Source organism: Amblyomma mixtum, chromosome 3 (assembly GCF_055824585.1).
Source record: "Amblyomma mixtum isolate Tamu chromosome 3, ASM5582458v1, whole genome shotgun sequence".
Taxonomy (NCBI): domain Eukaryota; kingdom Metazoa; phylum Arthropoda; class Arachnida; order Ixodida; family Ixodidae; genus Amblyomma; species Amblyomma mixtum.
The window spans coordinates 79,035,162-79,050,310 of NC_143014.1; the positions used below are offsets into that span (position 1 = coordinate 79,035,162).

Below are 15,149 nucleotides of genomic sequence, written 5' to 3' on the forward strand. Positions count from 1 at the left end.
AGTATTTTAGCGCGCAGTTTCCGCTGGCGCTTCAATTTAAATATTTTGTGCAGATTTTCTTCGTCAGGCAGTGCTCCGGCTGTCTATTAGCAGCGCTAGCCGCCTTTTTACTTATTAAGTCTCCTTCAATATCGTTTTATATAGGGGCAGCTGCTGTATCCTGAGGCCAAACTTTCTAAAGCCCAGAGCCTCGTCATGGTCATGGCCCACAGCTTGAGACATCATTCTTCGAAGGAAGCCACAGAAAGCCTCCTTAATGTGATTGATGCCCACATGCCACGAAATACAAGTATTCCGAAGACGAAGTACTTGTTTTTCAAGAAGTTTTCATCGTTGTATGAGTGCAAACGCACTACACACGTGTATTGTCCTGAGTGTTTCGAGTACCTTCTCACACTCCCGTGTGAAGATACTGATGTTCTATGTCAGCAGTGTGCTCTTACTCATAGTGTCCCACTTCTTTTGCGAACTGGATTTTTTTTTTACACTCTCGATATTGCATCACAAATCAAGGAGTTGCTCTTAAGTAAAAAATTGCTCAAGCGCCGTCCACCGGCTTCCTACGATGTAGACGACATTACAAAGAGTCTATTTTACAGAAGCTTGCCTCTAACTGAGAACGATGTATCTGTGACATGGAACACAGATGGCGTTCCTTTGTTTGAATCCTCAGGGGAGTGTATGTGGCCTTTGTTGCTGCAAGTTAATGAGTTACCATATAAAGACAGGCTTCAAAATCTAATTCTTTCTGGTTTGTGGTTCGGAACACGAAAACCGAACATGAATACGTTTTTGAAGCCGTTCACGAAAACTATGAACACCCTTTCTTCAGAAGGCATTACCTGGACAAATGAGAATGGGGTTGCTAACACGTGTCGCGTCTTTCCAGGCCCGTGCTCTGTTGACAGCGTTGCACGATGCATGTTAATGAACATGCGGCAGTTTAATGGAGCGTATGGATGTGCATGGTGTGAGCACAGTGGTGAAGTGGTGCAAAAAGGAAAAGGGCACACTAGGGTGTACCCGTATCAAGAGCCTGCGGCAAAGCTGAGGACGCAGGATAGCTTTGTTAAGCATGCTGCAGATGCCGAGAGGACGGGGCAGCCTCGTCGAGGCATAAAAGGGGCTAGTATCCTTTTTTTTCTAGCATACTTCAGCTTCCCCAGTTTTTTTGTCGTGGATTACATGCATGCTGTGTGCAACGGCTTCGTTAGAACCACGACATCTATGTGGATAACTCACAAAACACGTTCCGAGTACTCTCTTCGTCGTCATCTACCTCAGATAAACGACAGGCTAAGGCAGATCACTCCGATTTGGGAAATGAGTAGACTTCCGCGACCATTGTCAGAATTCAAATTTTGGAAAGCATCGGAATGGAGAGATTGGCTCTTGTTCTATTCTCCCGTTGTTTTAAGAGAGTTCCTTCCGCGAAAATATTATAAGAATTGGATAAAGTTTGTTAAAATAATTCATTTTTGCTTGCAGTCTTCGATTCCAATGGACAAAATGGAACATGTGAAAAAACAAATGGTGGCATTCTTGTCTGAGTACCAAGATTTGTATGGAAAGCAATACATGTCGTACAATGCCCACATTCTTTTACACATGGTGGATCATGTAAAGCAGTGGGGACCCCTGTGGGGCTTCTCGGCTTTCCCTTTCGAATCAATGAATGGTAGACTGGTGCGCTTTGTGAATGGAACGCGGTATGCGCACTCCCAAATTGTTGAGAAATTCTGCATCCTTCAAAGCCTTCCACAAGTTTTGCCTGCGATACAATCAAAACATGACGATGTCAGTGTTTTTGTGCGTTCTTTGATTAAAGGCTATAATTTAAGGAAGAACTGCTGCCATAATGGCAAGGTGGTGCTCTATGGAAAAGGGAATGTCGATGCAGGTGGAACAAAGTTCAAGAAAGCCTCTGTTGGCGCTTTCACGTACTGCGTAAGTTCCGCAGACAAATCTCGAAGGAAGAACTCTTATGTTCTGGCTAATGGAAGTACATACGGGCGGGTAATAGAGATTGTTGCATTCATTGATGAGCCTTTGACTACCAACAATCACGTACTGTTCAAAATAAAAAAACTTCGTGTACTAAGCCTCTTTTTAGAGTGTGTACTTGGGTGCAATTCAATTCAGTGTGTGAGTGTTGAAGAAACAAATGAACATTGTCTTGTCCGTGCATTAGATGTAAAGAAGTGCATGGTGCAGTGCGTTCCTCAGAAGACCATTTTGTCAGCAGTTCATGAGGCTTACGTTTTAGAATCCAATTAATAACACTTGAATGAGCGTCATTTGGTGGAACTTCCCAGATAATCGCACTTTTGAGGGCCGATGGTGCTCCCCTGCTGACCCGATATACGCGGGTAATTTATCGGTAATATACACATTGGTTTCATGTTAAGAAAGCAGGCATACCTCCAAATGCCTGTTTAATGGCAAACATCATTACTGTTCACAATAATAATGAGCACTGATGTTTTTGCTGATATACAGCCCTTGATTTATGTTGCCCTCGACGTATTGTGAAAATGCATGCATGCGACTATGCTATTTTTAATTTCATTACATTTTTTCCTCCAAAAACCTAGAGGTTAACTTTCTTCTGAATACAGCTTGGATGGTTCAAAGTGCGAAAGTAGATGTATATTTTTCAGTTCCCTCATAAGGACTCCTTGCAGAGAAAAAATTATTCATATAGCATATGTGCGTAGTGCTCTTTGTTGTATGTTTTACTTAAATATGTCTGAGTTGCAACTGCTGATATCTTGTGAGTGCAAGGTGTAAAACGCCTTAAACTGTGTATCTGACGGAGACCATCTGGAGTGTAATAATGCTATCTTCTTGATTTGCGAAGGATATATGACAATTTTCTTTTTTTCGTTTCTTCTTCTGTATCGTTTTGAAAATGTCTAATGTGCTGTAACATCTGTACATACCAGCCTACACATGCAGTGTGAACATTGAAGTAATCAGGGTATTAGTGAATTTTAATGTGTGCATTGATGCAATTTTCAATTTCTGTATTTTTTTCAGTTGTATAAATGTTCGATTGCTTTTTTTCTTTCCGCGCTTTTTAAGTTTGGGAAGAGCGATTTGCATTCAAATAAATAAATTTTGGTTTTCGAAAGTTTGTTTATGTAACTTAACGCTTTATACACACACACACACACACACATATATATATATATATATATATATATATATATATATATATATATATATATATATATATATATATATATATATATATATATTGTCACGTGCTTCGACAGATCTTGCAGCGCGGGTCTCAGCGAGCACGCGGTGTCGCGGTGCTAGATAGCAGCGCCGCGGTGCGACTCCACAGCCGTTTCTTCTGCCGGAGCAGTGGTCTCCGCTTTTGCGCACTCTTGCGACACCGAGCTGCCGTATGACGCACACGTACAGCAAGCCGAGTACCACCATTTCAGGAAATCATATACATGTCGGTTGTCTATACACTCCCTGGCCGTTCACAATGCGGCACCAGTTTTCTCGGTTACATTCCTACCAAGATTGTGACGCACAATCGTACGATGACCGTGCAGCGTTCCGGGGGGTGCCATATGATTTCTTATTGCATACATACCTTACATGTTCTAGTCAAGTTGGAGATATATAAATGCTGTAACTCTAAGGCGCGGTTATTTTGAGGTGTCCACTTGAGGTGTCCACAATTTACGTTTAAAATTGTGTTTTACCGTTCGCCGTACAGCGTTACGGCGTCATGCGCGCGCGTACGGTCATGTGCACATGTGGGACAGTAGAGTTTTCTCATTACCACATGTAGGCAGTCTTAACTGAATGAAGCAACACAACGCTATAATGTTTCCTCGTGTTCATTTAGAATAGAAAAAAACTCGCCGAGCAAAAAAAAAAATGTCATCATTCGCTTTCTTGCTCTTAATGCTACTTGCTCCATGCACTGGCGACTACATCAATGATCGGCTCACACGCGTTATTTGAAATGATCACGCATTCACAGAAATTTCAACTGGCGTCACCATGAGTTTGATTCGATGAAAGAGATGGACGTCTTTTGACTTGTGAATTTATTAATAAACTAATGTTGCTCATTCTTCAGTAAAGTTCATGGCGTGTCCTGTTTTGGTTTTTTTTTCATTTCGATGTGCTCTGTATATACCAGACTTAATGATTTGCATTTGACTAAAGAGCTTGCCACTAAATCTCACGGTTTGAAATTTAAAAGTCGTAGTTGCTAACGATCATGCATGCGTATTGAGTGTACACTCTACGTCCCTGAAGATCCTTGATTTTGCACTTTAAGGTGCATAATCGAAGAATTGTCAAGAGCGGGATCGTAAAAGCACGCGTAATTAAAAGCCGTTTTGCAGAGGTTATGTGTGCTAACCAAAACCCGCCTCCACGAACAGGTGAAGAGCATACGCGTGGCAGGATACCGATTTTGTTAAACGTAGCGTAGTCCACAAGCTTGCTTGCCAAATCCAAAAGAACAAGCGCACCAATGTTGACCAAACAGTCAGAAAGAAAACACCTAGCGTTCATCCAGTACGTGCACTAAGTCCCACAAAGCTTGGTAAAGGCTACGAGCGAAGCTGGCGTGAGGTTTCGCTTTGGTCCGGTTTAAATAGGTGGAGGTGAGCAAACGAGTGAATGAGGAAGAAAATAAAGTAGTAAGGTTTTTAGCGTACAGTTATAAACCGAGTATACATGCCAAAGCATGTCTTTAGGGCGCTCGTGCAATGGCCAGCAATGCTCATGAATCTATCCGCGCGCCACCGCTGGTTCAACACCAACTGTCGGCAATATTTATTTATATTCATTTCATTTCTGCATGGGCCAGGTCAATCGCCGTCAAGGTCAAGCTTCACGCAAACTCGCTGGGCGGTTACAGAGCTCGTGAAGTAGTGCACTAAAATATTGTCGTAGAAAGCATCAGAAGAAGTTTGGTGTAGCGTTGGTGTACTAAATAGCATTTCGACGTCACGCGGCTACTTCTGTATCGGTGAGACGGAATGCTGCATAGCGATCCAATAAGTTAGCTCGAAAAAGGTATAGAGAATAAGTGACGCGGAAGCCATCTAGCAGCCGTACACTGTGTTGAGTGTGAAAACTGTGGAGTCGTTTTGAATCGGACCGCAATCATGCCAGGCATAAAAACGCGATATAAAGGCTAATTTCTGAATCCAGTACCAACTAAAGAAATGACATGTACATCAGCAGCCTGTCGATAGCTCTCTTCCGAAAAGGATACGCATGTCTTATTCAATTATGCTGAAAAATTCCTCCAAGGCGTGCGGCTGTGCGGCTTTCTCTTATGTTATTTGAGGAATTTGTATTGAATGAACTTCTGTTGGGGAACTGCATCAACACATTTGAGTAGCTTGCGCCGATTGAATTTCTGCAGTGAAGATGATCACAAATGTTTGAGGAATTCGCATGGAATGAACTTCACTAGCGGAGCTACATCAGGAACTTTGATGACTTATTGCGTACTAGATTTCTGCAGTGAAGCCACATCAAGAACATTTGAGCAATTTGTATTGAATTTATTTGTGGAGTGAAACAACATCAATAATTTCGATGATATTATGCGGACTGAATATCTGTAGTGAAGTCACATGAAGAATATTTTAGTAATTTGTATTGAACGAATTTCTGGAGTGAAATGACATCAATAATTTCAATGAGTTTATGCGGACTGAATGTCTGTATTGAAGCCACATCAAGAGTATTTGGGCAATTCGTATTGAATGAATTTCTGTAATGAAAGTACATCAAGAACTTTGAAGTGTTCGTGTAGACTGAATTTCTACAGTGAAATCACATCAAAAGTATCTGAGGAATATATATTGAATGAGTTTCTGTGGTGAAAATCCATCAATATCTTTGACGAGTTTGTATGGACTAAATTTTTGATGTAAAACCACATCAAACGTTTCGTGTGGTGTAAATAGAGGCCTCTCTACAAAATCGGAGTTTCTGTTGACATCCTGGTGAGTCCATAAGAACCCCATGAGAACTCAACAGAGATTCCATGTCCATTTTTGTAAGGGTTCCCTCTTTCTTAGCATATCACCGCAGGTCTTTGTTTCTTCCTTCAAAGAGCGCTGTGGGCACGCATGGCCCCTTAAGCGTAAGCGGCCGGCTCGATTCTGGGAAAGTTTTTTCTCATTAGTGACGAATTTTACTCCTCGGAGGGTGGAGTCTATTTCTTAAAAAAAAAAAAAAAAAAATCTGCGGCGAAGAAAGCTCTGGTTCGGCCGAGCTCATAACCAAAAGCACTAGCTGCCTGGGCGGAGAACACTGGATCGCAGTTCTCACGAAGACCTGTAAGGAACCGTCACAGTTAGACGCTGTCTAAATGTGACGGTTTTCTATCAGGCTCTCGCCGATGTCTTGAAGCGTTAGCATCAAATTTTGCCGTTTCTATAAACGGCCCTGACGCAGTCGCAGAAGAGCTAAAAGCTCAAGAACTTGTCTAAACTCTAGAACATTTGCAAAAACTGCCGCCGTATAAGGTCAGTGCTGACGTTCTCGCTCTGTTGTTTTGAGGACAACATGCGTAATACTATCCCGTATAGCTTATTTTAACATCTCAGGTACTAGTGTTGAAAGAGCATTTTCGAATTTGTGCGCTGCCATCACAAGCCTGCTAACGTATGAGCCAACAACAAGCCTACTACCACAACAGTGTCAGAAAATAAATGGAGCTCTTTACTTCTATATCGTCCCTTCTGTAAAGTGTGATATTTTTCGGCGAGAATCACCGCTTTTCACCGCACGCCTATGCGAAAAGCGCCAATTTTCCCCAAAAGACAGAAAAGGCGGAAAACACCCGCCGAATTTTCTCAGAAATAACCACAGCAAACTTCCACGTCCTCGCCATGAGGGACACCGCAGTGTCGGTCTCGGATTATTTTCAAACGCCTGGGGCTCTTTAACCTGCGCTGACACCGCACAATTCACGGGCGCCTCGCGCTTCGCCTCCATCGAAAAAAAGGCAGCTGCGGCAGGGATCCAACCCGCGTACTCGGGATCAGCAGTCGAGCGCCCTATCGACTGTGCCACTTCGGCGCTGGATCCGGAAAGCAAAATATCAACGCAGGCTTGCTCTGCACGGTGGCTGAAGTTGATTAATCAGCTTTCGCGGTCATCTCGTCACTAGCCACGTCCTATCCACTAGTGCGGTTTTTCTGCCCACTGAAGATGCTGAAATTGCAGCGGAGACAGCGGCTGTCCTGGGTCCCTTCTCGTGCGAGAGCGTGGTTGCTAGCTCCCGCATCCCGCCTCGGATCGGAATGAGTGTCGGCAACGGCGTACAGCGCGCGTATTTACGTGCAGGGTTGACAGAACGCGCGGGTTGCACAAATATCGACCGCCGCGGGCGCACGTGCGTCGCCGGTATTTATTGATACTAATGGCAGCGGAAGGCGCCTGCGGCGTCCACATCCGGTGCCCTACCGAGCGGGCCGCCCTGACCTGCGGCCGGTGTCCGAATCAATCAGCTCATCTCGGGCGGCCCGGAGAATGCGCGCGTGGCCGGAGGGGGGCCGCCGCCGCGCGAGTGCCGCCGCGCCCTCTCGCCCGCGGCGGTGGGCATGGAAGCCCCCGGGATACGACGCCTGTTGGGCCCCGAGGGGCCTCCAAGGACACCCCCCGCGCCCCGGGGAACCTGCTCGCCGCCGGAGGTCCGCGAACCCTGCCGGCGCCCGGGGCCCCGTCCCCCACCCCGGGAGTAATTGGCTGCCGCAGAGACAAGCGCGCTCATTCTTCTCCTTTTTCCAATGACGCCCTGTCAGTGCGGCCGCGCAATAGTTTTTCGGCGCGCCTTCTTTATCCGCTCTCCATTGTCGCTGCGCGCTCTCCGCCTGGCGCCCCGGGGCGAGGATGTGCCGCTGGGTGCTCGGCGAACTGGTTCCCTCGCACGTGGGCGAAAGGACCGAACAGAGCACCGCGGCGAGGGAGACGCCGCGGGAATGAACTCGCGCCCATGATAGCCTCTCGTGCCACCCCGCTGTCGACAGGGCCCTCGGCGACTCCACGGGAGGCCCGTGCCCTGCAGCGACGCGCTCTTCGCTCATGCGCCCGGAGAAACAATGCGCGCTGCCCTCTTCGCTCATGCGCCCGGACAGCCAAAAAGTTATTGCTCCAACATCCTCCGCGCACCGAGAACGGCGCTGCACTATGCCGAGGCGATTAGGCGGAAGGCACAAGACCACTCTTCGCGAAAAGTAAAGAGACGGCGAGCGGACAACACGCTGAACAAACTTCATGCGCCCTAGTACAAACTTGAACGATGCCGACGTGCCAGCGACGCGACGGCATCGTTGATTTTCTCGCATATTTCTTTCATGGACGCTTTTCTTGGCCGCTGAATACGTGGCTCGCAAACTTCTTCATTTCTGTACACGCAATCACGCTGTATCACCTTCTGTAAAAATTAGTGATGCTTGGTGTTGAATAATTTTAGCCAGCAGACCGCGCTTGTCCTGTCCATGTCTTTTTTGTGGTGCCCTCTTTCGCGGAGGGCTGTTTTGACTGCTTTACGATTCATTCAATCAATCAATCAATCAATCAATCAATCAATCAATCAATCAATCAATCAATCAATCAATCAATCAATCAATCAATCAATCAATACGTTTTTACAGCGAAAGCTGTGATAGGTTTGTACAGGCCATTTAGAAGAAGCAGTTTAGGGGGTAGAACGGCAGCCCTGCAATGCATTACGCCTAATGCGCTTGGTGGACCCCACCGCCACGTACCTCAAAGCTCGATTGAGGTGTCCATTTACCCAGGCAGCCAGTTAGGCGCCTCTCGTTTCCTCAAAGCGAACGGAAGGTTTAGACTACGAATAAGACAACACTGGGAACTAGACTATTGTCTTTGCGCAAGCGGGCCCTGGAGTCCGGAAAGTGTGCCGGGAACGCGATCGAACCGAAGACCGCAAGCGGAGGAAGGCCGAGTACGCACGTGAGCGTAGAGACGCTAACAGAGGCCGCGCGACGCCCAACCAGGCAGTCGCCTGTGAAGCGTCAGAATTGGCCTGCCACTCCAGACCACTCGACCGTTAATGCCAATCAGCTTTCGCTGATTAATGCGCTAAGCCGGTAGGCTTAGATCTAAAAAGTTTTATTTCTTCCGCAAAACAAAAAAAAAGAATGAAAGGCAGAGCAGGGCTGAAAAAAAAAAAGAATAGTAGAAGTTTCTACTTGACGGGCTTGATTTTGGCGCGCTTCCAGTTATGTTTGTTGCGTCTTTTTTGTTGCAACTGAATTAAAAAATGGACGTTGAGAGAGAGGTTTATTTTCGAATCAAGACAGAAAGGTCGTCCTGGGTGACGGTTTTCTTCCATGCTACTCTGTACTCAGGCAGGTGGAGAGGGGAAGGCGACATCAGCGCCTTTCCTGGTCACTGTTGAGACCCGTGCTAGGAAAAGGAACGTCCTAACTTCCTGAAGGCTTTCCTGTTACCCACCAATGGCCTGCTGTCTAAGTGTGCTAAGGATGCGTCCAACGCGGCTTTCGCGCGTACCTGTCTGTATTGCGTACCGCGATTATGTGGTCCACAGCCTCTGTGATATGACAAGCCCAGCTTGAATTGCAGATACCGCCGCGTGAAAACCGCGCCTAACCCCAGTCTATGCAGAAGGCTTGAGTAGCTGCTTAACGCCACACGCGAAATGATGAAAGTAGGGTCTTTAATTTTCGGTAAAACCCGATTCTTGCACCCCGAACAGATTTCTTAAAACTAGGGTTAAAACCGATTTCTACCGGATACCCGATAATAAGCCTTCTAGAGACTTTTGCCTGTGTCCAAAGCTGAAGACAGAGGGTGTGTTCAGTCAACTGATCATTTTAAAGTTTTAACGTTTTTATTTGTGACGGTGCTTAATTTGAGACAAGATTTGAAAGTTTGGCAGGCAAGAAGCCAAAACACAGATGCTGACATCGTTGTGCCAAGCGCCACCCACGCTACGACATCCTGCTCCAAGGCTGTTCTGCGTTTTAAATGAGCGCTGTGACATTGAGGGAATGTCTTCGCAATGCATAAACAGAGGCAGGCAGGTGTTGCACGGACGTGGAAGTGCTGCGCAGCAAATTATAATGTTCGCAGTGCAATAACTGTAATAAATTAGAAAAAAAAATCAGGTGTGGTAAAAGTGTTGAAGTGCTATACAACCTGCCGCTTATATACTGTTTGAAAAAGAAAATATCTCCCGATTTTTACCACCTGAATTCTGGGAAAAATAAAACCCGAAAAAGAAAGGCCCTAGATAAAAGTCATGTTCGGTTCTATCCTTTGAAGACGTCTGCGGTGCTGACCGTCGAAATAACCGCGGCAGCTGCGTAGCTTTACCAGCTCTGCCAAGTTCACGTGCTGTGTTGAATTTCCCGCTGGTACGGAAACGGGTCAGCGTTGCTTTTACACCGTTGCGCACGCTCCAAGAATATTTTCGTCAACCAACGCTCCTGTTGATCGTTTTGCCATTTGATTGCCTGTCTTGCACACGGTCCGCTCGGTTAGAACGTCTTGTAGCAGCAAACAACATGCCACGCACTTAATGACGCGATAGTTGGAATCAAATAGAAGCGGCAGCTGGGCATAGTTCGCTGCTCTAGTTCTCGCATGTCTTGTCTCCATCTTCCCGTTGTTTTATTTGGTGAGTGCTAAAATGTGTGACAAAATTAATGAAGAGAAATGACCGATCCTCTTCTGGGACTTGGTAACAGATAAATCATTAGTTGCGGTGTTTAGCGAACGGTATGCGAGTGAGAATCCAACCATTTACCCGCGTATTGAGCTGTATGCCTTGATGCCTTGTATAGATATATTATATGATGGCTTGTATAGAGACTCATGGCTCTTTACCTGTGCCGTCGTACGGCTTGGTGTTGCTTTCACAAAGCAATAATCATTCCGTACTGCACAGCTGGCAACCGAGCTTGTGACAGATATGGCTGTGAGGAGACAATCAAACATCTACTGTGTGAATACCCTGTTTTTAGCGCCGAAAGACATACACCGTGCTGTGCTTTGGATCACCTCGATCCTCTCCCGTTGACGGAGGGCGAGCTCCTTGGACTGCGGAAACAGCAACAGAGGGCTCTCAAGGCCTACAAAGCACTGTTTTAATAATCGAGGGTGTGGTGCTTGTGCGACATATTGTGAATGCGCTCCTCACTCCTTCCCTCTTTCCCTTTTGTATCCCCTATACCTTTTCCCCAATGCAGGATAGCCAACCGGGACATTCTTCTGGTTAACCTACCTGTCTTTCCTCTTGCTCTCTCTCTTGGCTGTGAACTAATTTCTGGGCACGGTTCATGACTCATGAGCACATCGCGGCAAGGACTCATTTCGATTTTTGCGCATTACACGAATTGCTACCGCTTCTTTGTTTGCCAGCAAGGACACCAGTTCGCGGTAACTTTGCTTCTGCCTCACAAAAACCAGCCTGAGTTCACAGTGCTCCGTACTCGGTCACTGTCGTGCACCGAGAGGCTGCCGCTAGTGATCGCCCAGAACGAGCTGACGCAGTGGGCGCTCGGGAAAGGGTCCTTTTCATTGTTGTCTTTGTCGACGCTGCAACATCGTTTAGCTTTTGCTTAGCGGTGGCCACTTACCCTTCACCTCGACCTGGTTAACGTCCGGAGGAGTGTTGGTGCCGGTTCTTGCAGCTGACCCCCCCCCCCCCCCCGCCCTCCCTTTTTTGTTTCTTTGAGCTTGCTTGACCCAAATCTTCGCACAAAATACTGCCGATGTCGGAGAACGCCTCTCTCTTCGCAGTGAGTGCGATGGCCGCACGTCCGCTGCTTCTTCCACTACTACCCCCCCCCCCCCCCCCCCCCCCCGCCCCGACCACACGCACATTTATAAATGCGTGGTCCAGTGTCCTCGCTTCACTTCGACTGCGGGCCTCCGCCTTCGACGCTTCCGTGGCCGACGCGGCACGCTTTTAAATGCTGTTGGTATTACAAATGCATGCGCATGTTTTAAGAGGTGGCAGGGCCCTCCGCTAGTGCCCAGGGTGCCTCGATGGCCAGCGGAGGCGAGCGGGCATACAGGCACCCTACTGGTGCCGCTAGAGACGGGAGCGGAGGCTACGTTGTACGATGGGGTTGCTACTGTGTTTGTAGAGCGCTTTCTGTCTCTGAGTGAGTGAGTGAGTGAGTGAGTGAGTGAGTGAGTGAGTGAGTGAGTGAGTGAGTGAGTGAGTGAGTGAGTGAGTGAGTGAGTGAGTGAGTGAGTGAGTGAGTGAGTGAGTGAGTGAGTGAGTGAGTGAGTGAGACTATGAATAGCTGAGCGAGTTAATGAATCGTGTGCGTAAGTGAGCTAGTGAGTGAGACTATGAATAGCTGAGCGAGTTAATGAATCGTGTGCGTAAGTGAGCTAGTGAGTGGCTGGCTGGCTGAGCGACTGAGTGATTGAGCGATTGAGCGAGTGACTGAGTGGAGTGAGTGAGAGTTAGTGAGTGAGCGAAGCGTGTGAGTGAAAAGAGTTAGTGAGTGTGTGGTTGAGCGAGTGAGTGGCTGAGCGACTAATTTAGCGTTAGTGAGTGACTGAGTGAGTGAGTGAGCAAGTGGATAGGGTGAGTGAGAGTTAATGAGCAGTTAGTGAGTGGAGTGAAAGTTAGAAAATGAGCTGAATTAGTATCGAATGTTAGTGAGCGAGTGAGTGCGTGTATGTGTGCGTGTATGTGTGCGTGAGCAGGGCCGAGAAGTTGACAGCGTCTTTTCAGTTTGTCTAGTGTACATGAGCAGAGCAGTTGCAGTCAGAGCGAGATCAGGAGATCTCCTCCATAGTGTGCACAGTTGCGTCGGTCTTTGACAGTCGCTCATACACGCTGTGCGGAAGATGGGTCAAGACTACCGCGAGATCTCGTGTCGATAGTCTCTTCTCTGTCCTCAATACTGAGCCGTTGTTAAACATTATATTGTAGCCCAGTTCATGAGAAAAAAACAGCTCAAGGAAATTATAAAGGACAAGAAGCGAGGCGAAAGTTAAAACCAAAATGAGCATCCAAAAGCTATCTACATATATACGTATATGTCGGAGATCAGTGCCGCCCGCATACCGAAGCACAAGATAGCTGACATGCTGTGCTGCTGATAACCAATTCATAGTGCAGTTAACAGAGTTGCTTTCAGAAATAACAAAGTGTGCAGAGGTCTACAATATTACAGATGGCGAGTTCTAGAGCTACGCTTGTTTCGGGACTTGCACGAAATCGCGCTTAACCCCGAGCTGTCGGCCCCACCAGGCAGGCCCGCTCGCGAGGGCCGGCGATGGAGCACGGCGCCGAGCAAAGTCGCTGGAGCACGGAGGCTGTCACGCATTGGCCTGGGCGCGCGACTGCGCTGTGTTGTCAGTGGTGGCCCGCCGTCGCGAACAGCGCTGCAGCCTGTCATCTTGGGCCGCGAACCCAGCCGCGGACGCCAGTGGGGCATCTTTGCGCCGTGCCAGGCCTCTCTGCCACTGACCGGTTTCGGCGGCCGAGACCGTACACCGTCCTGCTTGCAGTATGTCCGCGGATGAAAGTGACCCATCGTCGCCGTGCTGACCCGGAGACGGTTTGCCAACAGACAGGGCGGTGGTGCTAATGCATACGTCGCCGTGCGCTGATGCTTCAAGGCAGGGTTAGCGTACAGCGCTGCTTACGTTTCACGAGACGCCGCGTGTCTGCACCGCGGTCACCTACCCTACGTAAGAGGAGTTGTTTTGTTAAAAATGTTTCGAAATGAAGATACAGCAGGAAGCCGCGTTGCATCACATGGCGTTCAACAGGCCCTAGGACAAGGTTCAGGCAATTTGCTGTCTACTGGCTAGTGGGGTCTGCTATTCAACAATGCTTGATGCGTGAGAGCAAGAGTAAGGGTTAGTGGTGTCTATAGAGATGGACCCCAACCGTGCACTGTACTGGTGGCGGTCAGCTTTCTTGTAACCGAAAAGCTTCCCCACTGAACAGTCCGCTTATAGGACGAAGATCCCTTAGCTGGCTGAGGAAGCAGTTGCTTTACAGTTTCCATTTAAATATGTCTTAAAAAATATGATTTATTTATTTATTTATTTATTTATTTATTTATTTATTTATTTATTTATTTTGATGCGCTAGAGAAGTACTGTGAGCTTTGAGGAACGCCGTAGTGGAGGCCTTCGTTGCTATTTTGATGGCCCTAACAAACGCGTTTCGGAGCGTGCAAAAAATGTCTTTTTTATACATGCTTCACATTCGTCCGTTTAAACTATACATCTGCTGATGCAATACGGATAGCCCCGCCGCGGTGGCTCAGTGGTACGGCGCTCGGCTGCTGACCCGAAAGACGCGGGTTCGATCCCGGCCGCGGCGGCTGAATTTCTTGAAGGCGAAATTCTAGAGGCCCGTGTGCTGTGCGATGTCAGTGCACGTTAAAGAACCCCAGGTGGTCGAAATTTCCGGAGTCCTTCACTACGGCGTCTCTCATAGCCTCAGTCGCTTTGGGACGTTAAACCCCAATAAACCAAATCAAACCAGCAATACGGATAGTCAAAGGTTTGTATAAATTTAAGTTTTATGTTTTCTGCAGTCCTGCGCACTAGCAATGCTGTCTATTCGAGGCGTTATTACTTGTCGAAGTAATTTCGTGTTTTCAGGCTATAAAGACCACGAGGCAAAATAAGCAAGGCTACTTAGGCTTTTCAGCCAGCCTTTTCACCCTTTGCGAGCTGTTCGTAAACATCGATGGTGGCAGCAACAATAATTACCTATTAATCGATACATCGCATGAAACAAGGCGAAGGGGCAGCCTTCGCTCTGCTCCCGTTGGCACACCTCTTCTGCCGTCGTGATTGGGTCGGCAGCGGAACACAAGCTCCTTCGTGGAATGCTCTTGATTTCTTCCAGCCGCTTCGACTTGTTTTCCCACTTAACAGTTGCTTTCTAATCCGTGCTACACTCGGACTAGCACAGTGCAGGAGGGTGGGACGCTAGGCTTCCACAAGTGCGCTCTTATCACGCACTCACGAGGGAGAGAGATAGGCGTTTAAGCTGGCAGCGCGCGCTCGTAGCTTCCCCTGGTGCGAAGCAGGCCAACACTATACCACATAACATGGGAATGCGATATAAACATATCGTTTCACAAACAAGACACACCAAGTGCGGA

The 15,149-nt window shown here is 47.5% G+C and overlaps 1 protein-coding gene across 1 annotated transcript; it reads left to right on the forward strand.

The window, feature by feature from the left end:
• The first annotated feature begins 745 nt into the window (after nucleotides 1-745).
• Nucleotides 746-7,748, forward strand: LOC149350724 (uncharacterized). The gene is made up of 2 exons (XM_089575560.1): nucleotides 746-2,067; nucleotides 7,515-7,748. The coding sequence occupies exons 1-2, from the start codon at nucleotides 781-783 to the stop codon at nucleotides 7,746-7,748; spliced, it is 1,521 nt and encodes a 506-aa protein (XP_089431686.1). The 5' UTR covers nucleotides 746-780.
• Nucleotides 7,749-15,149: the final 7,401 nt, after the last annotated feature.